Here is a 25,795-nt window from a genome sequence, read left to right as displayed (position 1 = left end):
CTGAAGACCGGGACAGAAATTGGTTGTGTCGTTGGCATTATTGTAGTCATAGTCTCCGATGCCTTCTCCACGTTCTCCAGATAATCTCTTCTGGCATTCTTGACTCAACTAAAACAGAACAAAAATAAATATGCACTCATGAAGAGTAAAGTCTGGACTTCTGTTTGACAAAAGCTCATGTAGGTTGATCATACATTGAACACAAGACCTCAAATACTATTTTAGCACAACATATGATGATAATAACTAGACTGCCATGCGAGTACAATTGTGGTGCCTTTCTTGACTGATTTCCGAAGAAGGAACACTGTCAACACTGTCATCCAATAACTGACTTAATGAAGGGTAACTGTTTAGAGCTTTATTTACTCGCAATAATTCCAAGCTGCAAATTCTAAATAGTTGAGACACTGTTGTACACTGACTTTGTATCCAGTTTGACAGATCAAGCAGGGTTGCCTGTAAACTTAGCCTATCTACTTTTAAATGGCTCCACCTGCTGTGTTTGTTGACAAGTCAAGCCTCACCGAACTCGAGGGCTTCAAGTTGAGTTGTGACAGCGTCTCTGGGGGGAACTGAAAGTCTGCTGCTAGTGTAGTTTTCTTATTGCTGGCACTCAGGGCAGACTTGCTTGTCGTGGTGGCTGCCTATGAAGACAAAAATACGATGCCAGATAAGGAGGAGAAGAATACAAGACTGACTTATCTACTGGGCAGAGAGATTTTGTCAGTACACTAGTTGTTGATAGTAATACATTTACAGTGGTGAGGTAACAGAATCTGTCTGAACATTTCTCATAAGATGCAGAAAAAAAAAAAAAAAAAATCAGCCATAGCCGTCTACACTAAACATTCCTGTGGTTGTTTCACCAGTGTACAGTGGCAGTACTGAGTGTGACAGAAAAGCTGCATTGCTCGAGGAAAGTCATGTAACTTTCACCTTTTTTTTTTTTTAAGCTGGTTACTATGGCGCATATGCCATTATATTCATGGTGTACTATGGGCACCCAATGCACACACAAAATTTTTAAAAGCACAACCATGCACATATAAATTTTGGAATGCTGTTGTCCACCTCTGTGAATGTCTATTTATTTTTTGGTTACTAAAAAACTAAATGGATGGTCTTACCGATTAAAACCAGACTTCCTGTGTGACATTCTGTAGCTTAAAGACATGGAGCTGGTGCCTGTGTCTTACAGAGGATAAAAAAAAAAAAAAAAAAAAAAAAAAAAAAAAAAATCTTGCTGCGCTCAATGATGTGTTGCTATGGCTACCACACTAAAAATGACCACCCCGAGGCTTTAACGCTTATTAAATTTTAAATAAATGACAAATGTTGCAAAAGAGCCACCCGTGGCTCCATTGTATGATATCAAACAACTATAATCTGGTAATCAGTACTGGACTGCAAAAGATAAAGCTGGTAAAGTGGAATGAATAATGCAAATTAATTGATGGCAAATTTAACACAGACACTTTTCCCCCCACAGTAGGACTCCTGCTCACGCACTTATTAATGTGCTATAATCAGAGGTCTGGGCATTAATGACAGCGCAAAAGGAGTTCAGTTTATTTTTGGCTGTCAATCCAGTTTGGTCCTATCACAATTAATATTTCACGGGTTTGGTGCTGCAACAGAATAATCAAGTGCGTACATAAATTAACATAAGAACAGTCTTCTATCAGATAACACACTCTTCATTATTTGACAGAAAAAGTGCCCATTAAAGCTTTTATTCACAAATTCCACAAAACAACATCAATACACCAACACAAATCCGTAGCTGATGGGTTTGAGTACTTCTGCTTGGTGTTGCGATCATTATGTAATGCATGCTGTTAAATTCCAACCAATATGATGTTCAGCCCGTGTGACTGTAGCGATGAAATAAGTTTTGTAGTGCTTTGGGATTTCTACATTTAGCTTTACTTTTAATTGGACCTTGTTAATCCATTAGCTCCATGATTACAGTATCAGACAGCATTCCTAAATGTAAAATCTATATTTGTGCTTGTGAATTCTCTGAAGTCACTTTAATTTGTGAAATGGAGTTTAGAAGTCAAAATGAAAAGCTGTGTGAAGCTGCGCTGTTCTGCACACCGCCTGCTGGGCTGCTTCTCTGAACAATCATCACAGCTGATTTCAAATACACGGTTAGAATAAATAAAGTGTTTGTGTTCATACAAAACCCTTGTGCAGCATCACCTCTGCATCCTGCTTTGTCTGTTCTGAAGGAATTACAGCATTTCCCAATTGACATTTTTTGTGTTTTTAATCACTTTATCTTAGTCCAGTTGTCAACTTAAATGCTAGCTTACTCCTATTTGTCTGCCGTTAAACACAACATTTCCAAATAAAGCTTATCACTGTGTTCTGAGCTGCCACTGGCCTGCAGGTAAAATGTTTTTATTGTGAAGGACGTTCAGAAGAATATGAAGAGCGGCATGGTGGTGAAGCGGTTTGTGCGCTTGCTTCCAAAGCACAAGGTTCCCGGTTCAAGGCCACCCGTGCCCATTCTCCATGTCATCCATTGTCTAAATCAGATCTGCTGTGGTGACCCCAAAAGAAAAAAGGAAAACCCGAAAAAGCTTAGTTTACATTCAGGACAATATGAGTTAAGTGCATTAGCGGGCAGAGCTGTCAGTTGCTCTATAAGGTACACAGAAACGGAAACACTGCTAAAACTTTTTTTAAACTCACTCAAGACTAACAACATTAACAAACACAGCAAATTCCAGCTAATTCTAAATGTTGCAAAACTAAATGACTGGATGGACATGCATGTAATTGCATATATTTAAGCCATATAATGAAGTGTTGGTACTTACCCTTGTGGTACGGAAATGCTTTTCAAAGTTTACATCTTCATTGAAGTCTATTTCAAAGGCCTTCTTGGGCTTTCGTTTACGTGTCTCCTTGTCAGGCAAATGATCCACTAAATGGAGATAAAAGACAAAAATAATCTGACACATTATGGCAACTCAGAACAAGGAAGCCAAAAGTAGCAAGGCAGAGACAGCTCTGTGTCCACACAGATGACTCCACCTGGCAAGCGAGCCGCTGACACACCACTGAGCAGAGAGAGAGCCACTGGGGACTGATGCAGAGTATGTGGAAGCACACAACTGCTTTCCTCAGTCCACTGACAAACTGCAATAGGAACTTGTCCAATTCTTCATCTACGGCCATTAAGTATCCCCATAAACACTATGTAAATCTGCTAACCGGTTTATGGCGTAATGGATTTAGCCTCCTCGTATCACGACTGCATTTTTATGAAGTATTCAGAAAGTACCAGACCTTATTTTATCCCATGGAAACAAATCAAGTGTGCCAGTTGCTGTTTGGTAAGGAGTTGGTGAGAAACTTCTTGCGCAAGCATGAATTTTTTTCCCGCCTGCAGAGCACATCAATCGCTAGCAGTCAGCCTTAGAGTAAACACATGCACAAAGCACCCGTCGAATTCTCATTTGCTATAACATGACAGAACAACTTGAGCAAAGGTATTGGAAGAAATTTTGCCAAAAGCTTGGTGATACCCAAGCGGAAACTTTGCAAGATTCAGCAGGCTTTTGGTAATGATGCCATGGATGTAATGCTGATTCCAAAATGGGTGCACATCAGTGGGCCGGAAAGCACATTCCAGTAGGCCATCCACAAGCTGAAATGACCAAGTGATTGACAGAATACAGACTTTGATCATGGATGACTTATGTCATCATACAAGAACTTGCAGACAAGGTGGAGATAAGCATAGGTTCAGTGCATTCCATTTTGAATGTCAGTGAAATTCATGCCAAAGCTGCTAAGGGTAGAGGAGAAGCACGGCATCTGGACGTCTCACAGGACGTGCTGGAAACAGCAACCCCGACTTCCTGACCCCCGACATCACTGGTGATGAGACATGGGTTTATGAGTAGGACCCGGAAACCAAATTTCAGTCATCACAATCAGGGTTCTAGCTATGGTGGGCAGTACCGCCCAGTACTGCAAGTTTCCTCCTGGCTGTCAGGTTCAAATCGACTGTCCCGCCCAGCACGGCTTTTCCAAAAGAAAAAAAGAACTGAAATGTTGGTGAAAAATGTACCAATTTGATCACATTTCAACCTTATAGTGTTGTACTTTTGTTTTATCTTGCAATTTCAACCAAATAATTAAAGGAATAAAAAATATATTTCTCATTTTCTTCATATCTAAGCCGCAAACAGCAGAGAGATCAGCAGTCAGTTGCTTTCAGCATTCTGCCACATAACGCTGAAATCCACATCAACAGTGAGAGCAAGTGGGGGGGTGGGGTGGTAAGAGAGGAGCCTCAGTGAAACAGGAAAGTGAGAAACTGACAATCAAATCAGTCTAGGTTCAGCTCTTGCTCAAACAAGACAATTAGTGGTTATATTGTTTTTGTATTTTTTTTTTTTTTTTAAGTAATGCAATCCCACTAAAACATGTTGGGGGGGGGGGAACTGTCATGACAGAAAAACTCTGCCTGCTTCACTGAGCAAATGCTATATGCCCATCAAATAATGTGATTTTAACCTTTTCAACATTTATTTTATTAACTTAAACTGACAGAAAAAATTTAAAAGTAAGCAAGTAAGTAAAGTTTATTTATACTGCACCTTTCACAGACAAGGGGAGTCACAAGGTGCTTCACAAAAGGCACACACAGATTAAAAATTCTGAGAAAAATAAAAGGAATTTTGGTTTTACAAATGTCATTTTTTGTTGAATATTCTTGCTTTCAATGCATCTAAAACCAATCAAAATTGGTTAAAATAGGGCTTGCTAATAACAATTTAGAGGTATAAACCCTACAGCTTTAGGGGGCTCTGCCCCCATGACACCCGCTGGGTGCCACTGCACCCCCGGCCATGAGCCGTGATCGCACAATTTACCCAGCACTGAAATGGTTCTAGCCAGAACCCTGATCACAATGGAAGTATCCAATATCATTGAGGCCAAAGAAAGCACAACACGTGCACAGCAATTTTGATCATTTTCCTTGACTCCCATGGGGTCATACATAATGAGTACCAGAAGGCCAAAATATTAATGGAAGGTCATATGTCGTCTTTGTGATGCTGTGCACCGTAAATGACCGCACCTGTTGGCAGCTTCATCATGACAATACGCCCACACATTGTGCTCAGCTGATTCAGGCTTTTCTGACCAAACACAACACTCCTGTGATTCATCAGGCTCCCTACTCTCCTGACATGGCTCCCTCTGATTTTTGGTTGTTCCCAAAGACCAAAAACAACACTAAAAGGGACTCGGCTTGAGTCACGAGAAGACATCATGCAGAATGCGACGGCACAGCAGGACACCATTTCAAAAGAGGCCTTCCAGAAATACTTCCAACAATGGCAGACCCACTGGGAGAAGTGTGTGCAGTCCGAACGAGACCATTTCCAAACCTGAACAGGAGGGCATGTGTGCTGCACAACTGATTTGCATTCTTGACTCATTTTAAAGGCTAAACTACTTCTACTCACACTTGTGCTTTGGCTTAAACTGCCAGTAGCCAGGTCCAGCCCATGTGGCCATTGTTCTGGGACTGAAATATGAGTACTCCCTGGGCTGAGAGGACAGCTGCAGACACATTGTGGCAATGTCTCCCGCTCCAATGGGAATCACGTCTCTAAAGAAACAACACATAACAAGAAAATTATCAAATTTGCCGGGGGGGGGGGGCACCAGAATCATAATGAACAGTTTAAGTAGAACACATTTCCAATAGCATTAAAGCAGTACAAACAGAGAAGAGATGCAATAACAGAAACAGCGGCAAGACACCAGAGACTTCTGTCTAATGTAAAGACAGGTTGAAGCCCTGGAAATTAATCACTGAAACAAGAAAGAAAGTGAAGGAAGACTATTAACGATGGGGAGGTGATGCTCTAGTGGTTAAACATTGGGCTTGAGAATAGAGGATCCTCGGTTCAAATCCCAGCCTGACCAGAAAATCACTAAGGGCCCTTGGACAAGATCCTTAATCCCCTAGTTGCTCCTGGTGTGTAGTGGGCACCTTGCATGGAACCAGCCTGACACCGGGGTCAATGTTCGTTCCTTCTTCACAAATTAGATGTTATTTACCATTCTGCTATCAGTTTTGTTACTGGTTCTCCATTTCACACTCATCATTGTAACCTGTATTCATTAGTCAACTGGCCCTCCCTTCACTCCCGCAGACTGGTCCACTGGTACCTTCTCATCCACAAAACTTTAATTGGTAAAACTCCACTATATCTTCGTTCTCTTCTTCTGATCCATAATTCTGCCCGTACATTGTGCTCTAGCAGTTTAATTAATTTAGCTGTCCCTAAAGCCCGTACTTCCTTTGGTCGCTTCTCGTTCCAGTTTTCCGTCGCAAATGACTGGATTCAGTTACAGTTATCACTTAAACTCAGCTCGTTTGTTTCAATCAGTACCTTTAAAAATTCATTGCATTCTCTGGTCCATGATCAGTGTACCTGTTTTTAACCCGTTTGATTTGATGTAAACTAGTGATTCTGTTTATTTTGCATTGTGTTTTTTTTATATGAATGTTTGTGTTATGTTTTTGTGCTGTTTGCTTACGCTGCCTCTTGGCCAGGTCGCCATTGCAAATGAGAATTGGTTCTTAATTGGCTTACCTGGTAAAATAAAAAATGTGAAGCATTGATATGTAAAGCGCTTTGAGCGTCTAATGCAAACTGAAGCGCTATATAAATGCAGTCCATTTAATGAACCAAATTTTAATGCAGTCTTGCTGCAGCTAACAAAGACAGTTAATGGTTGCATTAAACTGAATGCAGGTGGGAATAAATTAGGTAGCCGTTTGTGCTCCAGGCCAACACAATCACACTGTTACCAGACTGTGGCCCTTAATGTGTTGTGTATGTAGGATTTTTTCAGGAGAGGGGCACATTTTGTTTTTATTTCAAATACTAAAAACTGACAGGAACTGTAGTGATGGACAAATGTTTCCAAGCCCATAAATCACATTGGTACATGAGAGTATGATTGCAACTTTTTAAATGACGGTTTCCCATCTCTCTCTCTCTCTCAACCCACATCAGACTAGGGATGGGTACCGCCAAGATTTTTTCGATATCGATGCCATTACCGATTCTGCAGCCTTTGGAGCTGTGCACTTAGTCCCACAAAAAAAAAAAAAAAAAAATATTTCTTTTACCTGATGGACAACTTCAGTTTACCCACCAGTGAAGCGGGTCCAGCTCATACTAGAGAAGCATCGCGTAAAACGGAGGACAATTCTCGTTTCTTGCCCGCAACAAGACAAGAGTCCCAGTTAGTGACTTTAATCCGCACAAAGGCGACTTACAACTGATATTTAAATGGCTTTTAGAGGGCTTAATGAAAAAATTGCGGACCTGCCGCATCTGAAAAGCAGTGAAGCAGAGAACCAGCAAAGCAGTGGGTCACAGCGCTGCTTTGTTGCTTCAAGCAGAGCCGCTGCAGAAACAGTGTGTCTGCAATCAACATGGAGAAATGATCATTTTCACGATAAACACCCTCAAAAACATAGGCCACTCTGGTGTAATGTGAACTGAAGGACTGATATGAGAATCATTAAGCAAAAAGGCTACTGATCTCAGTGGATTGAATAATTTCTTAATGATCCTTACAAGGACCCAGTATTCGATACCCATCCCTACACCAGACTGACCAACACATGTTCAGTTGATCAAATACTGGGAGAAGTGAACATGTGAGTGCAACCTTCTAATTATTACCTGACCAGGAATGTATAGACGAGAGAGACATGGACTGCCAATTTGGGGTTCCAGGGGACAGTGTTGGGATCAATATCTAGTGGTTTATAGTAGAGAAACTTGAATCTTCGACTGGACTGGGTTGCTTGACGCGAGGACGTTTCGCTTCAAATCGCAGAAGCTTCCTCAGCTAAAATTCTTGCTCTGGTGGTCTGACTTCTGTCTTGACTCTTGTAGAGAAGAATAATCAAGAAGTCACAAAAGCTGGAGTTTTAACCTAACCAGACCCCTCCTACCGAGAGGCAGACTGCTATAGGCTAGTGACTAAACAATAGGTCTAATTAGCACCTACTGTGCTCTAGTTAGCACCCTCCTAATGACCGGGCAGCTGTCCCTCCTAATGATGGGACGGACCCTCTTCTGATGGCTCCCTTGACGACTCTGCACAGTAGTCTCATTCACGTCATCAGCAGAGTCGTCAAGGGAGCCATCAGAAGAGGGTCTGTCTTCTCTACAAGAGTCAAGACAGAAGTCAGACCACCAGAGCAAGAATTTTAGCTGAGGAAGCTTCTGCGATTTGAAGCGAAACGTCCTTGCGTCAAGCAACCCAGTCCAGTGGAAGATTCAAGCTTCTCTACTATGGAAACCACCTGGACAACTGAGAGCCTACACAGAAACATCTAGTGGTTTACTCCAAACCAACTGGTCTTGGAACTGGTCTTCAAGACCAAGATCTCTTTGAAAACAAACAAGAAGTCCAATTGTTGTAGCATAAACTTATCTCCTGCCTGGAGGACTGAGATCCTTCATCGACAGACAAATTTGACTAAATATTAGAATTCCTAGGCATCAACCCAGCAAAATGCAATGAATAAATAGAAAACTGAGTCTACCCCTCCCGTTAAAAATAAATAAATAAATAAATAAAAATAATCACTTAACACTACATCTTGTAACATTGCAACACCAACTACACTGCCCCAAATGAACATCTCTGATATCTGACAGTAAAAGAAAATAATCATGCATAAACAACTCAAACTTATTTTCTGCGATATCACCTTCCTTTGGCTGAGTCAGATGCCTCACAGCCTTCCTTGTATTCCATGACTTTGTCCCCACAGTTATCCTGCTCTTCCTCACAGTCCCCATCAAAGTCCTGACCAAAGTCTTGGCAGTCATCGTCTTCAGGTTCAGCGTTCACATCAAACACATGATTGCCCTGCTTCATCTTCTCCAGCAGTTGGTTTATGGTCTGCAGGAAAATACCAACATGCTGGTTATAGCCCAATATTTGGCAAATACAAACACTGGGTATGAGCTCCTTTTTAATATAGCATAATATATATTAAATATTTAATATAAATATATGTATGCATAAGTCTCACCAACAGTGCAATTAAGCCTAATTTCTAAAAAGATTAATTTTGTTCTTGCAAAACAGAAACTTATTCCATCAGATGCAACAGTATACAAGCTGTGTCACAATCCTGAACTGTGGCTTTCTCTCTGTCCAAGAAAACAATGGAAAACAAGAAGCAGTGATTAATATTTCAGTGTGGTGCAGCGTACAATGGAAACTCCTAAATAGATACAGTGTTACAGAAGAGAGATGCAGGTCACGCTAGATGTTTTCTACTACAAAGCAAAGTGTGTGTGTGTCTCTCTCAACACAGAGATATGTGGACTTTCTAACCTGATCAGGGTTCCAGCTAGTGAAGGAGAAGTCCTGCAGTGAAGGACAGATAGAGCATTTTTCCTGAGAACGCTGCAGACCAGCTGGCAGAAACACAAGAAAAAGTCAATTTTTACTGAGAAACATCACAACACTAAAGGTACAGAGAAATACAGACACGCATATGGCTCATCAATTCCAATTCGAGCAGAATTGCTGTAGTAAAACTGAATGAACAACATTTTAGTTGTTAAAAATAAATTCTTTAGCGTCATGTGCAAAAAATGTCTTCAAAAACAGACCTTTACTCTAAGTGTGTGTGTGTCCAAAATCTCAGCCCTCTGGCTAGGCACCTGTACAGTCTCTACGAGTTGGGGAAAAACAAACGTGACAAGAAAGACAACTCTTGTCATGTGGAAAGCACTATCTGATTGCTTGATACGAAGGTTATATCACATATGACATCGATCAGAAACAGAGTGGAAGCAAAGGAAAATGGATATGTTTTTAAAGCATGCACCGCGATTGCTCAGGCTGTTATCGCTGCACTGGCACCACATTATATTAACAGAGCAAGAATGACATGCACTGTTAATGATCTGTGTGAATAAAATGTTAAATGTAATGTTAAAGTGTTATCAATTTGTTGACTGGTTTAATTTATGAGATCAATCAATAAAAAAAAAAACATCAGTCAGCACATCCCTATTATTCATTTTCACTGATAATCACATGCTAATCAAAAGTGCAGTAACTCACTGCCCAATCCTACTAAGCAAAACACCAAAGACAAACAGCAAGTTAACTTGTTAAATGGGAGCTTCTCTTACCAATGAATGGAGACGTGGGGACCCTCTGCGGAGGTGGTGGGGAATAGGACGGTCTGGACTGCAGCAGGGTCAAATAGGAGGGAAAAAGCAACTCGCATCGACTGTTTTCACTGAACAGAACGGACAGGAAGACACCAGCAGTGCTGCTCTCATCAAAGGACGAGGCCAGCCGCTGAAACATGGGGTCCACCTGTGTAGGACAGAAAGGTCATCAGGTTCAATGAGAAGATCTCTGGTCAATAACTTTGCACAAGATACAGAAGCAGGGTTAGAGGAAAATGTCGTTTATGTTGTTGTTCCATTAACTGAAAAGGGCAAATTTGGGTCTGATAAGATGACAACAAATTAGCCCAAGTTCAGATTTTTTTTCATATTACGGCAAACTCAAAATTAGAGATATCAGGAATATCTCCAATTTATGAGTTTAGTGACCCATATCTAAAACTGATCTCAATCAACAAATATTCTCTTATCAGTCATCAGTTAAAGCGATTATGTATAATTAATATAAGATGCAAGAATGCTGTGTCAGGTGTCGAGCTCTGTCAGGTGACAGATTAGACAACGGACCTCTGCTGTGTACATAAGGCTCCAGAAAACACTTTAAGGAACGCAAAAAAACTCTGACAAGTTAGACATCAACTATGGGGCCAGTCAACAAATAGTGGAAAAAAAAAAAAAAAAAAGTCTCATTGTGGCAGATTGTATTCCTGGATAGGATGATGGATGCAGAGAAAATCTACATCCAGGGCAGGGTGCCACTCAAAAATAAAGTTTCTAATTTTTATTGGCCCACCCCCAGATTTGTTCATAACGTGAAACGGAAAAAAAAAAAACCCTGACAAAATTTGCATGTATTATAATAATATTTACAGGTAGCTCAACAGCATCAAAGTTTTGTAATTTTTGGAAAAATTTGGATATGATAAATCACAGTTGTTTTAACAAACATAAGAATATTGTAGAAATATTTAAAAATAAAGACCAGCAGCTGCTAGCAGTTAATTCAGAATTTAATAAGTGGTTTTTGAACAAAAACAGATTAACACACACACACAAAAAAAAGACTAAAAATGTTACAATGCACTGTCCAGAGAATGACTTTACTGCCGCTTTAGCAATAGCTTAATTTGTCCTCTTGTAGCAGTCCAGCTCATGCAGTAGCTGCAGATCATTTTGTAGAGTAGATGATGTACACATGCATGTGAACCAAGCCTTGATGTGGACCTTTATCACAATACGTTTTGACAAAAATTGCCAAGAGACGAGAGTTCACGTGCAGTCAGTCGGAACTGGGAACGAAAGATGTATATCTTCAGACTGCATCATCTAGCTTGATGAAATGGCCCAGGAGCCCGAATGTGCACATCACCACTGCCGTCAGCTCCCAGAATCAGCAGTGAATTTCAAACTGTACCTCACACTTTCTTTCAGACTCAGAGCTGTTGATGTTGCTCAGATTCTGCTCCACCGTCCTCTTAGGCGGCCTCTTCTTCTTTGGTTGCTTAGAAGTTGCTTCTCCTCCTGCACCCACCTCATCTCCCTCTTTTTGGTCTTTTGACCCATGTTCTATACATTTACATACAAAAAATAAAATGAAAATAATTTATTGGATAAGTCCTTTATAAGATTCATCTCTAAACTGCAAAAAGAAATCTGGATGACAAAAATCTTACATTTTGTAAAGCATTCCCTAACTCCACTGTTTCTCAGCACATTACTGCACATTAAAATCAAGGAATCAGTCACAAAACAGCAAATTAAAAAAAATGCCATTTTGTTTCACCTTCTCCAGGTTTGGTTTCAGTTCCCAGACCACCGAGCACCCTGTAGGCATCAGCATGAACAGCATCCACCCTGACTGCATAAATCTTTGTGCTGGCATCCAAAGTGCCAGCTGCTACCTTCAAAAACATACAAGGCAGAAAGGAAAGTTTACAACTGCAGGGCTGTATGATGTGGAGAAAAATATTCAATAAACTGCTGGATAATGAACTAACTAAAACTGGCACAATAAAGGTAAGCAGGGTTTTCAACCGCTACAGTCGGCCATCACCATGGCTACTTCACAAGATGTGAGTTTTAGTGGTGTGACAGTTCATAGATGACCCCCCCCACTGGAAGACATGCATATGGACCATGGATTAATTATAAAGTTTATGTAACAATGTGAAATACAGACTGATTGTCACTGTTAATTGTTTTTAAACTAATAACTGCGTAGTTCTGCTGAAAGGTGTGAGTGGAGGAAATCAGCTGTGCATGAATGTGAACGGAGCCTATTAAACACAAACAGGCTCTGCTGCCCACAGACAGTATGTACATGCTGCAGTTTTATGCTCAGATTGAGACATGCCAGGTTTTAAGCATGAAAATAATAAGCCATGTGAGTATCTGCCCGGCATTTGGCTGTTTTCTCCTTGCTGTCAAAAGTACTAGATCTTTGCTTGCTGTCTCTTGAGCATCAGTGGAGCTCCAGGAGTGGATGGTGAGGTGGAGTGGTGTCTGAACGGGAGCATCTGAAAGTACTAAATAAAGTTATTATTTTACGACCCTCCCACCACACAATGTAGACTTCATCTTTTTGAAAAAGAATATGAAGTTACAAAGTCAGGCCTATTTTGTTGCATTTCTTTTAAATACTTTTTAATGACCTTCAAGGCTATTTTTTTTATTTGCTCAATGTATGTATGACAATTTAATATAACAAAAGTATGGCATTTAAAAATATTATTTCAATACTGGACACAATGTTTTCATTCAGGACCACCATGGGCAAAAGTTCCTTGTTTTCACTGTAGGGATTAAATCAAATCTTTTGACTGAAAATTTTTTTCACAGCCAAATCATAAGCCGTTCACCGTCTACCTCTTTATAGAAACCCTTTCGCAATCGCATTCTAGAGTTTAAGGTAAAACAACGTAGAATGTGAAGAAAACAGCAAATTGTTCTCCTGCTGAACAACATTGTTTCGCTTACTAACCATTGCTGCTCTTTTCTAATGCAGCAGCATATTATAACCTACACATTATTCAAATACTTCAGGATAAACAGAATTTAAGGGGACAGTTTTAGAGTTTTTACTTCATTCAATACCAATTAACATCTTAGCCAGGATGTGAAATGGGAGGGTTTGTTTTTTTGGTGAAAGTGGACCTTTGTCATCAGGGTTTTTTGATGCCCAGTGATGCATTCTGGAGGGTTTTTTGATGATTATTTTCTCACTCTGATCTCCCTGATTTAGTTGCGTGTCTGCTTAATGTGCGTTGCATTTGCATTTTCTTTTGTACATTTTCACCTTTTCTTTGCCTTTAATCAAAACTGATATCACAGCCTGCACATTTGTTTGATAAGATTACTAACCTCAAGGGCCATAGTCATTTTCATATTTTTGGCTTCTCTCATCCTAACTAACCCAGTGCTAAAGCTAGAACTCCAAACAGACCCAGTAATGCCCAGGTTCATGTCCCACTTTAGTTATGCAAAAAAGTTAAATTAACTTATTTGTACATGGCTCATCAATTAAACATAGTCCAGAACTATAGTAAAACGTAGGCCCAGAGTAATACAGATTTAAACATTTTAGTTGTCAAATAATAATAACAATAATAATTATTATTAGCCTGCATATGCAGACATATTAAAAATACGCTGGCATACGTCTAATAAGTTATGGGTAAGTGCTGTATAAGTTAAAAGCACGTTGAAGCACGCTGATATGTGTCATAATCCATAGCATAAGATGTGTGCCAAATCAACATGCAGACCGCGACCCCAAGTGAAAAAGGGAGAAACCAAAAGAACTTATTGTCTTAACATGATAATCAGCATTTATAAGACCACGGAAAAATGAATGAGTGTATACATAAACATTTCTTTTCATTTGATAAATTATCCCTATACATGTATCAGCTTCCCAAGACTAACATAGAACAAAGAAATGGTTGATTAAATATATGACATGAATGAATCGGCAAACATTCAAACAGAGAATGAACTAGAGCACCACGCTCGTAGACCACAAACGTTAGCCAACACTAGTTTAAATATATGACATGAATGAATCAGCAAACATTCAAACAGAGAATGAACTAGAGCACCACGCTCGTAGACCACAAAAGTTAGCCAACACTAGTTTAAATATATGACATGAATGAATCAGCAAACATTCAAACAGAGAATGAACGAGAGCACCACGCTCGTAGACCACAAAAGTTAGCCAACACTAGTTTAAAATTCCACTAAATTTTACCATGGAAAAAAAACTTTCAAGGTCAAAGTCCTGTTACAAGTGGCTTTTCATAAGCTAAAATAGATGCGATTAAATGTCAGGAGTATGTATTTACTTCATGCACTTGAATCAAAGTTTTTTGTGATGTCAGCCCCCCCCCCAACTTTCTTAGTTTCTGAATTCTTTTTCAGATAGTTTAAACAGAACATTGGTTATCTTTGCTATGCAGAATTTGTCATGGCTTTTTGGCACTTGGTCTCTGACTGATGACTGGAAGATAGACGATGCGGATCAGATCTGGATCAAACTTTGTCAGGAGATAGTGAGTGCCAGTCTGCACCTCACTTTCAAATATGAGAGTGACTGGGGCACGTTTGTTTAAGATATAATGTAAAATATACATAAAGTGGGGTTTTCAATGTTAAATTTAAATGGCCAGAAAATGTGTCATCTAGATCAGATCTGGATTAAACTTTGTCAGTCAATAAAGGATACCATCCTACATAATGCTATCAAATATGAGATAAATTTGATCTGGCAGAGGTATAAAATTTTGAATATTCGTCGAATGTAAAAGATAAGGATTTTTCCAATTTTCCAAGATTTGTCCTGACTTTGGTCTTGAAATTGAATCATTTTTTGCTCATCTGGATATGAATCTTCAGTTAAAAAAAAAAATCATAACAATGTCTGAAAAAAGAAATTGTGGGTTACAAGCTGTTCACAAGCAAACAAACATAGAAACAAACAGGGGCAAAAGCATAACCTCCTACAACTTCGTCAGCAGAAGTAAAAAAAATAGTCATACCTTGAAGTTTGTGAGCTCAGAATCCTTCTGTTTCAGAATGTCAGCCATATAGTCAATCAGATGCAGACCAAAGGCGTTTTTGGTGGTTATTTTCTGTTATTAAAAGAAAATGAAATGCATTTATCTTGGAGCATTGCTGTACAGTGGCACTTTAATGATGATCTTAGATTTAAAAAAAAAAAGCCCTTGCAGCAGAGAGTAATTGGCAGATTCGTCATTCAAGACTAACCTTTACTAAACAGAATTGTGCATGCACACACGCTCAAATTTCAATGAAAACAATGATTCTCATTACAAAGTAATTTGTCAAGCAAAAACGGAACCATAAATTAAAATCCCATGGATGAAAATTCTCAACAGGTTTGTGTGTTGTATGTGCCATTTGGGTGGCTTTCATGTTATTTTGTTTGAGCTCTGGAAAGTTGTGAAGAACATATTCCATTTTCTAATGTCTAATCTTCACAAATATTAATTAATCACAAAGACAACAAATAGAGTAATAAAGAACAATTAGCACTGCCCAAACTACTTACACAGCAAACTTACGTTCTCAGTGGAGAGTTTGATGCAGGTGGAGTAATGCTCTGAGATCTGAGCATTTGACAACTTGGGCACAGCAGCAGGCGTCCCTGAGGCACTGCATACAAAGAGATTGTTGTTAATATCGAATGATACACAATACAAAAACTTGTTTATTTAAACACACATGCAGCAATAGAATGTCAGGTTCAATGCCCAAGATCAACCCGTTGTGAACACATTTGTAAAACGTGTTTGGCATGATGTTTACATGTGTCTAAAAACACAAAACTTGTCATGTTATCAAACAGAAACATGGATGTTTTACTCTATTTGATGACAGTGAGGTAAAACTATGTCACCTTTAGCAGTAGGAGATAAAAGTGCAAAGTGATAGGAAAGGTATGTACATTTTAAAAATAAGTGTTCCATCTGCAAGGTTGCACTGCAATGTTTGAAACATTATCCAGAGTGGTCAACAAGAGACACATTCCTCTTGTTGAGGCACCAGTTTTGTACCAGAAAATCATGAATGACTTTTGTGATGTCACAGAGAAACAATAATGTAAACTCACAAAAAGGTTCTTTCTTTAAACAAACAAGATGTATAAAACACACAGCTTCGCAGTTTTCAGATTAACGTCAACAAAAATGCTGTCTGCATCTTCTAATTAACGGAAACGCTGCCCTGCCAAAGTGCCATGTCAACTTTAATATGCCAACTGTATCAGTTCACAGTGAAAATACATAACTCAAGTCAAGTCTGGGAGCATGAGCTGGTGCTGCCCTTTGCCACGTTCACAACACCACAGAACTGCCTTGGTTCCTGGCAGACAATAAGTCCATTCTTACATCTCTAAAATAACCATCTCTCTGCCGTAGCCAGGTGAAATGTGGCTGACCCCTTGGTCTTCTCCAGCTACTGGGGTCCTCAACATTCCTCAACCTGGGCACTGGATCATGCACAGAGAAATGGGCCACATCACCAAAACATCATAGCTGACACTCCCTCACAATGCAAGTGATACTCCTGATCCTAGTCTCACTTGGTAACCATTCATTTGATACAAAGTAATTCCAGTGATACCCAAGGATGCTTCAGAGACACCTAGTACCAAAGACATACAGTCATCACCTTGGGTCACTGGTTAGCATCCAAGTTTCACAACCATACAGCAAGACAGTCATCATCAGGGCCCTAAAGACTTGGACATTAGTTTGTTTTGATTCATAAAACTACATTCAAATGTACTATTTATGAATTAATTTACACAAATCTTGTTTATAGAAATTCTGAATAACAGCATACCTGTGAGATGCCGACTCACTGAAAGAGTCAGCAGCAGCTTGGAGGTCAATGACCCTGGATCTACGTCGCTGACGCCTCTCCTGCTCATCATCATTGCCCGGGAAGGCAGCAAGCAAAGGAGTGCTGCAGGCAGCAGGGGACATGCCTTTGTTCTTCAAGGACGACGTTGTCCATGCTGATCGTACCTGGGAGACTGGTGTGGAAGCTGCACTCATCTTACCTGGAGACAGTGTGAATGTGATAGTAGGGTCTAATTTTTTAAGTTTGGCTCTGTACACCACCAGAGTGGAGTTGAATTAGAACAGCTGAGATGTGCTTGTATTGCAGACTTTCAGTTTTAATTTAAGATGTTTCACAAAAATAGTGCATTATCCACATGTCTAAAGACACTTGGCTGCAAAAGAGATGACTTGTATATCTGTGGCTTTGCTTTTCCATAATTACACCACAATTTTCCCACAATGCACAATGATTTTTGCTGCAAAAATTGGCAAGTGACAATTTCCAGTAAACATGAGAGCAATGGTGGGCACAGAAGGTGCTAGTTTTTTTGAGTGATTCATACAGGTAGTTTTTGTGATGCTCCATTGTGCAGCAACTCATCTGAGAAGGATAAATGCTTGGGATCAAGAGATCATATGACAGACTCCCACACAATGAACCATAAAGATTATAGCTTTGGGGAAAAAAAGGCACCTCTCAGGACACATGGACACAAAAGCAGCACAGAAAAACAGGTTTAAAAAGTAGGTAAAGTGATAAGTCAGTCTACTTCCACTTTCTCCCAGAAAACCGGACATTGTCCCTTGTGGATCTTGGACAAAACTGTACACGAGAGTTCAGGATATTTCAAAATGCGAAGCCACTCTATCAAGAATAACACATATTTAGTTTGTCGGGCTACTTATGTCACCTGCAAACAGAAGGACTATATAAAAATGATGGGATGTGTTCTTGTGTGTGTGTATATATATATATATATATATATATATATATATATATACACACACACATACATACATACACACACACACACACACACACACTTATGCTTGTAGATGGCATTAATTTTACTGTAGGCCTACTTAGCCAATTTAATTAGGGTGTAAACAATGCATGATGTTTATTCTCACTAAAAGGATTTAGGACGAAACAAATTACAGCTTCTTATATAAAGAACAATAGCCGTTTAATTAAATCAGAAAACGTGTTCAGCAAATATGTGACAGTATTAGCAGGTAAAATGTTAAATGTGACTAATACACGAAAACTCTTGAAGAAAAAGACACACTGTTAGCTGCGCACTGCACTTAGCATATCAATGCTAACCACAGCTAGCATCGGAGAACATGAAAGTCTCAATAACATTGTAGTTTCAGTACAAGGCGACAACTATTATTAACTTATTCCTTCGACAAAACGTACCTCAAAATGTCTTCAAGCCAAACCCAGTTTTACGTATTTAGTTTGTCCTGTTTTCTAAGTACAACAACACCAGCCAGACGTCTTCCTGTTGAGCTTTCGAATTTTTGCGCCGAACGGTTTACGTAACGATGTTTGACGTCACGACGTGATCACGCCCACCAGCAAATAACACAGCCTCCAATCTGTGGTTCACGGGCATCAAACAGGGACGTCACAGGAGTTACAAGGGCCTAACTTCCATTCATGTACAGAAGGAAACCCACAGCTGAAATTAATTACATCAGTGGCTGGAAACGGTGCAGATATTTTAATACCTATAGACAGTCTATGTTTAATACCAAGGGTCTGGTATTGTTCACAGTACATCACATCATGACTGGAAATTAAACTTTTAATTATTGGGAGCCCAGTTGTTAGAGCTGAACAATCAATATGTACACTTACAATGGATTCTGAACTGTTACTCATTTGAGTCCTTGGTAAAAATGCTTCAACTGCAGCTTTCCAATAGTGAGGAAGCAACCTGTGTTGGACTGGAGTCCTATTCAGAAGGAGACTCTCCTAAAGAATCCAGGTTCTCCCCATTTTGCACCAGGTTGCCACAGCTGATATATCCACACACTAATTTATCAAAAGTCATGTGACTGACGCCTTTCCTGATGCAACTCCAGGTATACACTGATTTGACCCTAGACCTTCTTGTTGCCAGGAAAGGGTGCTATCCACTCCCCGATTGTCCTCCTCCAATGATTTATATTATATGCATAAATAGACAAAAAGGTATGTATTTCTTAGTCTGACTGAACAAACACCTTTGGCAAATAGATTAGACTAATTACCATGGCCCAGTTTCTACAATAGCTCTCCATTCTGACTTTTCTAGTTAGAGTGTAGCTGAGTTAAACTTGAATGTGACCAATAATCTGTTCATGTTGTGTGGGCCGCTGAAGAGGAGGTACTGCTGGCCCACCACCAGAGGGCGCCTTGCCTGAAGTGCAGGCTTCAGGCACGAGAGGGCGCTGCCGCCTCACAAGAACAGCCGGGTGACAGTTGTCACTCATCAACTATGACAGCTGTCACCAATCACCAGGTCATCAACCACCCTACAAATGCCGGACGACATCTCCACCTCATCGCCGAGATATCGTCTACCTACGAGTAGTGATGGCAATTTCGAAGCCTCGTGAACCAATGAGCCACTGCAACACAACTGGCTGAAAATCGACACACTGCTTTGACGCATTTGATACAGTTTGAAGGGTGACATCTGCTGGATTGCTTTGAGAATTACCTTGAGCGAGTGCCCTGAAAAATGTTTGCATTAATTCATGACTGATGTGGTTTGTTCTTGAAAAATAATAATAATAAAATGTCATATGTATTATTGTGTCTTTTTAATTTAATAAATAGTCCCTACAGATGCACACATAATGGATATGAAAGCCTTTATTGTAGAATATGTATGAGGTCTGTGATGAAAAAAGCGGTCCTTTTTATTTTTTTCAAAAAATAAATGGATTTGATTCATATGTTTTTACGTCAGACATGCTTGAACCCTCATGCACATGCGTGAGTTTTTTCACGCGTGTCGGTGACGTCATTCGCCTGTGGGCAGGCCTTGAGTGAGGAGTGCTCCACCCCGCCCGTCGGAATCTCTTTGTCTGAATAGCCGCTGCGGACGGCGCTCGTTGCGTTATCAACATTTTTTCTGGACCTGTGAGGAATATCCGAGTGGACACTATTCGAGAAATTCAGCTGGTTTTCGGTGAAAAGTTTAACGGCTGATGAGAGATTATTGGGTGTTTCTGTCACTGTAAGGACTTCCCATGGAGCGGGACGTCGCGCAGTGTTTCCAGGCGCCGTCGTCGGCCTGTTTCGACCTGAAAACATCCTAATTTAAGGCTTAATTCACCCAGGATGTCGTGAGAGAACAGAGAAGATTCAGAAGAGGCCAGCATGAGGACTTTATTCGGACATTCCACTGTTTAAGGACATTTTTTAATGAAAGACGTGCGCGCAAATTCGCCGAGTCGTTTCCGTGACGACTCGACAAATCTGTGTGCGCCGCGACAGGAAAAACACCTCCGTGTTGAAAACCATTTGTAAAATTCAGGCGGCTTTTGATGGCTTTCAACAAGTGAGTAACTGAGAAATTGTTTAACAGCTTGGGCATGTTCCAACTTGCCCGTTAAGGTTTCCAACGGAGGTGGTTTTCCTGTCGCGACCCCCCGCGGTCGGGTCCGGCCCGACATGCGACTCTGCCTGCACGTTCTTTCATTACAAATTGTCCGTTAACAATGGAATGTCCGAATAAACTCCTCATGCCGACTTCTTCTGAAAGTTCTCTGTTCTCTGACGACTTCCTGGGTCAACAGAGCCTGAAATGTGGAAGTTTTCAACTTGAAACGGCGAGATGCTGCCACCTTGAAGCGCAGATCGCCGTCAGGCACCGTGGGCCGTCCTTACAGCGACACTACCAGACCAAAATCTCTCATCAGCCGTTAAAATTTTTACCGAAAACCAGCTGAATTTATCGAATGGTGTCCACTCAGTTGTGCCTTACAGTTTTGAAAAAATTTTCATCAAACAAAGCAGCAGTCTCTGAGCCATTCCTAAACAATGAAAAAACGACGAGAGTGTGGGCGACTCCTCACTCAAAGACTGCCCACAGACGAATGACGTAACCGACAGGCGTGAAAAAACTCTTGCATGCCCACGAGGGTTCAAGCATGTCTGATGTAATCACACGTGATTCAAATCCATATGGTTTTTGAAAAAAATAATAAGGTCGGATACTTTTATCACAGACCTCGTAGATTTGTGTTATCATTCCTCAAACTATATTTGGATAAAATGTGACGGGAAAAGTGAGAAAGATGTGCTTCTGCAACTGGTGCTCATGTTACTGTAATTAGTAGAATAGAGGGGACAGGAGATGGTGATTGTGCAACTTTCAACAATTTTGATTCAAAAAAAGAATCATTTCAATGGTGCTGGACTTTAATCAGCTCCTCTTCTGCCTCACCACCTCTCCAGCTTTGGAGAAGACCTGCTCACATAGTTTTTTGCCATTCTCTGTAAATTGGGATAGACTGCGACTTGTGTTGCCCAGTATTTGAGCCGGTCTTCTCCTCTGGAGGTAGGCATATGTTGGGTCAAACCTTTGTAGTAAAGCCCTGAAGGCTTTGCTCTCCATTATTTTGAACGGTTGTGCATCTTCCACAACATAGTTCACCAATGCCTCATCCAAATCAGCTTGTCTACCTTTAATGGAAATACAGTCTGACATGCTGAGCTATTTTTGTTTATGAGTATGTTTTAATCTTAGATAAAGAATAAAATACAGCTTACATGGCCTGATTCCTGCTCCAGGAGCAGCAGGAGCAGCAGCCACTGATGTCTCGGGATGTTTGGACCTCAGGTGTCACCACATTGAAGACGTATTGTTACTGTATGTAACTAACTAGTGTATGTCCCTTCCTCACCACTACTCACTCTCTCTCTCTCTCTCTCTCTCTCTCTCTCTCTCTCTCACACACACACACACACACACACACACACACACACACACACACACCTTTCACTTCAACAAAATTACAGCTCTTCAGTCGTTCAGCTCAGTCTCTGATCTACCTATAATATATAGTCTAACCTATAACCTATGTTGATGTACTGTGTGAATAAATGTTGTATATGAATGGATGCCTGTTGTGTGTGGTGTGTGTCTGTCTATGTTAGATCCTATGTGTATGTAGCTAACTATAGTAAATGAACTCTAAACTAGACCTAAATATAAACTAATGCTTTCCTTGGCTCCGATTCACGTGGTAATTGGCAATAACAGTGTCGCTAGCAATCTCCTCCTCTCAAAAACCCACGGTTTGAGCTGCGATTCAGATCTCATTTAAATACTTGGTGGGTCGTATTGACACTCCCAGATTATTCGAATTTTCCGCGAAGCTCAACACGTGGTGTGACGTAACGAGGCCTCGCTCGCAGTGGTCACGTGATGGGGGCGTGCTCGAAACGCTGCTCACTGACACTTCTGGTTCAAAAAGCTCGATGCAGTGTCAAGCAGACTGACTCGAGCTTAACATCACTACCTACAAGGTAAATTCTCAGACGTTGTTGTGCTGACGCACGTTACTTGTTTTCGTGTTTGTTGAACTGAATGCAGGTGTCTTGCTCGCTACTTTCAGCTGGAGGCTGGGTTCGCGGATGGTGGAGGAGTGACGCACTTCACTCCTCACTCCGAACTTCAATAAGTAGGAATACAGACTCTGCATAAACTGTGTACTTGAGGTGGAGGTGTCTTTCCCACCGTAACAGAAACTATTGTTCCAGCTGACTGTTTACTGGGTGTGTTTCCACACACTCATTAGGGCCCGAGTAGGCAACGTCCTACGAGGACCCTATTGTAATTGCGCTGTTTATTATTATTATTATTATTATTAGGGCCCGAGTAGGCAACGTCCTACGAGGACCCTATTGTAATTGCGCTGTTTATTATTATTATTATTATTATTTTTATTATTAGGGCCCGAGTAGGCAACGTCCTACGAGGACCCTATTGTAATTGCGCTGTTTATTATTATGATTATTATTATTATTATTATTAGGGCCCGAGTAGGCAACGTCCTACGAGGACCCTATTGTAATTGCGCTGTTTATTATTATGATTATTATTATTATTATTATTAGGGCCCGAGTAGGCAACGTCCTACGAGGACCCTATTGTAATTGCGCTGTTTATTATTATTAGGGCCCGAGTAGGCAACGTCCTACGAGGACCCTATTGTAATTGCGCTGTTTATTATTATTAGGGCCTGAGTAGGCAACGTCCTACGAGGACCCTATTGTAATTGCGCTGTTTATTATTATTATTATTATTCTCACTCTTGAAATGGAAATTTCGGCCTCTTCCCATGCTCAAAAACTCACCAAACTTTCCAAAGTCGTCCGGCCTGATCCGAAATTCGATATTTTGGGGGCCTCGCACATGGTCGCAGAAAAATCGCAAAATAGCGCCCCCTAGAAATTTTCAAAAACCCCTCCGCATTGGGCTTTTTTCGTCGTAGCCTCACAAAATTCGGTACACATATTTACCATGCCAGGACGCACGAAAAAGTCTCTTACTGTCATGGTGAAATATCGACAGGAAGTCGGCCATTTGATTTTAAGTTTTGATTTTGAGCAAATTTTTGCCATTTTTGGCCATTTCCACTACTTACATTTGAACGAACTCGTCCTAGGGATTTCATCCGATCGACTTCAAATTTGGTCAAAATCATCACAACACAATGATGATCAAAAGTTATCAAAAGATTCTAATTAAGTCAAAAGGCGTGGCTGCTAGGGTTCGTCAAACTTTGGCGAGCTTTTCGGAGCGCGCCATTTCACTTCGAACGGCTGTCACGCCCACATACTTCATTGTAGATCCTTCAAACTTGCTGGACATGATGAGGGCTCCGCTCTGAACGTCTACATGTCTTAAGTTCCCACCTGCGCCATAGCGCCCCCCGGTAGTGGTGGGAAATGTCCTATTTTTACTTTAAGAGGTCCTGATGTCACATACTTAACCCAATCAACTTCATTCCACTTTTAAAACATGCAGAACAAATTGGTGAACATAGGTGATAAACGCTGTGAAGTTACGAGTAACGACGTCCGTGTGGCGGCGTACCGAATATTGCCCATTCGCCATGAAATTATGTTCTTCCTTTTGACGGCTTTAATTTTGGCACATCATCATGAAAATTGATACACAGGTCGAGCACGACAACCTCTTACAATTCATAGGGGCGTCACCCATGGGCGGGGCAAAATGCCTCAATAGCGCCCCCTTGAAACTTTCCAAAACCCCTCCCCATAGGGGGTTTTTTGGAGTAGGGAGATGAAAATTGGTACACGTGTGACTTGCATAGACGTACAAAAAAGTCTCTTGCACCATGGGTCTACTCCAAACAGGAAGTCGGCCATTTTGAATTTTCTTCTCATTTTGGCGTGATTTCCACATGTTGTATTTGACCGAACTCCTCCTAGGGATTTTGTCCAATGCACTTCAAATTTCTTCCAGATCACCCAGAGATGATACTGACCAAAAGTTATCGAAAGCTTTTCTGTATGTCGAAGGGTGTGGCCGCTATGGTGCCACCATTTTGACCCTTCGCCATATGAACATTATACTTAAACAGGTACTGAAGTCACATATTTAACCCCATCAACTTCCTTCCGCTTCTAAAACATGCAGATCAACTTGGTGAAGGTAGGCGATGATCGCTGTGAATTTACGAGTAACGGCATCCGTGTGGCGGCGTGCCGAATATTGCCCATTCGCCATGAAATTACGTTCTTCCTTTTGACGGCTTTAATTTTGTCATATCATCATGAAAATTGAAACACAGGTCAAGCACGACAACCTCTTACAATTCATAGGGGCATCGCCCGTGGGCGGGGCAAAATGCCTCAATAGTGCCCTCTTGAAACTTTCCAAAACCCCTCCCCATAGGGGTTTTTTTGGAGTAGGGAGATGAAAATTGGTACACGTGTGACTTGCATAGACGTACAAAAAAGTCTCTTGCACCATGGGTCTACTCCAAACAGGAAGTTGGCCATTTTGCATTTTCTTCTCATTTTGAAATGATTTAAACATGTTGTATTTGAACGAACTCCTCCTAGGGATTTTGTCCAATGCACTTCAAATTTCTTTGACAGCATCCAAAGATGATACTGACCAAAAGTTATCGAAAGCTTTTCTCTATGTTGAAGGGTGTGGCCACTATGGTGCCGCCATTTTGACCCTTTGCCATGGAACATCAGGTCATGATAACTCCTTCATGCTTTGCCTGATTGACTTGAAACTTCACATGTATGATGACGGTTGGCCCCTGAACACACCCAGCCCCTCTGTTTGTACACTGAGCGCCCCCTAGTGGATGAACAATCAACATGTCATAACTCCTTGATGCATTGTGTGATTTGTTTAAAATTTTAACTGTGTGAAGAGTGGTTGCCCCTGCATGCACATGCCCACATGTGGTCACAAGGGCACCCACTGGCCTGGGTAGGCGGTTGCGCGGAACGAGGGCCCGTATATGACTGCTTGCAGTCCTAGTTATATCTGTTTCTCTGCTTCCTGCCAGCAGTACCAGATCCGACAGTCGGAGACGGTGACCACCTGGGGACTCAGGACTTGGGGACTCAGTACTTGGCGGCTCCAGTATCCTTCGGGTTTGGTGGCAGTGCAAATCATGTGGGATCCGGTTCTTCTCGGGACG

The 25,795-nt window shown here is 40.9% G+C and overlaps 1 protein-coding gene across 2 annotated transcripts in view; it reads right to left on the bottom strand.

Moving 5' to 3' along the window:
- Nucleotides 1–18,662, bottom strand: part of ncaph (non-SMC condensin I complex, subunit H) — a 32,723-nt gene extending 14,061 nt beyond the window's left edge. Inside the window, exons 1-13 of one of the 2 annotated variants that reach the window (XM_034171055.1) lie at nucleotides 18,519–18,662; nucleotides 17,094–17,313; nucleotides 15,812–15,902; nucleotides 15,266–15,358; nucleotides 12,013–12,130; nucleotides 11,644–11,795; nucleotides 10,227–10,416; nucleotides 9,418–9,500; nucleotides 8,783–8,976; nucleotides 5,499–5,644; nucleotides 2,832–2,938; nucleotides 528–647; nucleotides 1–108 (exon numbers count right to left, since the gene is read on the bottom strand). In XM_034171055.1, coding sequence (XP_034026946.1) covers nucleotides 1–108; nucleotides 528–647; nucleotides 2,832–2,938; nucleotides 5,499–5,644; nucleotides 8,783–8,976; nucleotides 9,418–9,500; nucleotides 10,227–10,416; nucleotides 11,644–11,795; nucleotides 12,013–12,130; nucleotides 15,266–15,358; nucleotides 15,812–15,902; nucleotides 17,094–17,308 — 1,617 coding nt within the window. In that variant the 5' untranslated portion in view covers nucleotides 17,309–17,313; nucleotides 18,519–18,662. The remainder of the gene's footprint in view (nucleotides 109–527; nucleotides 648–2,831; nucleotides 2,939–5,498; nucleotides 5,645–8,782; nucleotides 8,977–9,417; nucleotides 9,501–10,226; nucleotides 10,417–11,643; nucleotides 11,796–12,012; nucleotides 12,131–15,265; nucleotides 15,359–15,811; nucleotides 15,903–17,093; nucleotides 17,314–18,518) is intronic. The other variant, XM_034171056.1, reaches the window with a different exon arrangement.
- Between the last annotated feature and the right edge of the window lie 7,133 nt (nucleotides 18,663–25,795).

This window comes from Thalassophryne amazonica, chromosome 5 (genome assembly GCF_902500255.1).
Source record: "Thalassophryne amazonica chromosome 5, fThaAma1.1, whole genome shotgun sequence".
NCBI classification, from domain to species: Eukaryota; Metazoa; Chordata; class Actinopteri; order Batrachoidiformes; family Batrachoididae; genus Thalassophryne; species Thalassophryne amazonica.
The sequence above is the reverse complement of the archived record's forward strand: the minus strand, read 5'-3'. Positions and strand labels throughout refer to the sequence as shown.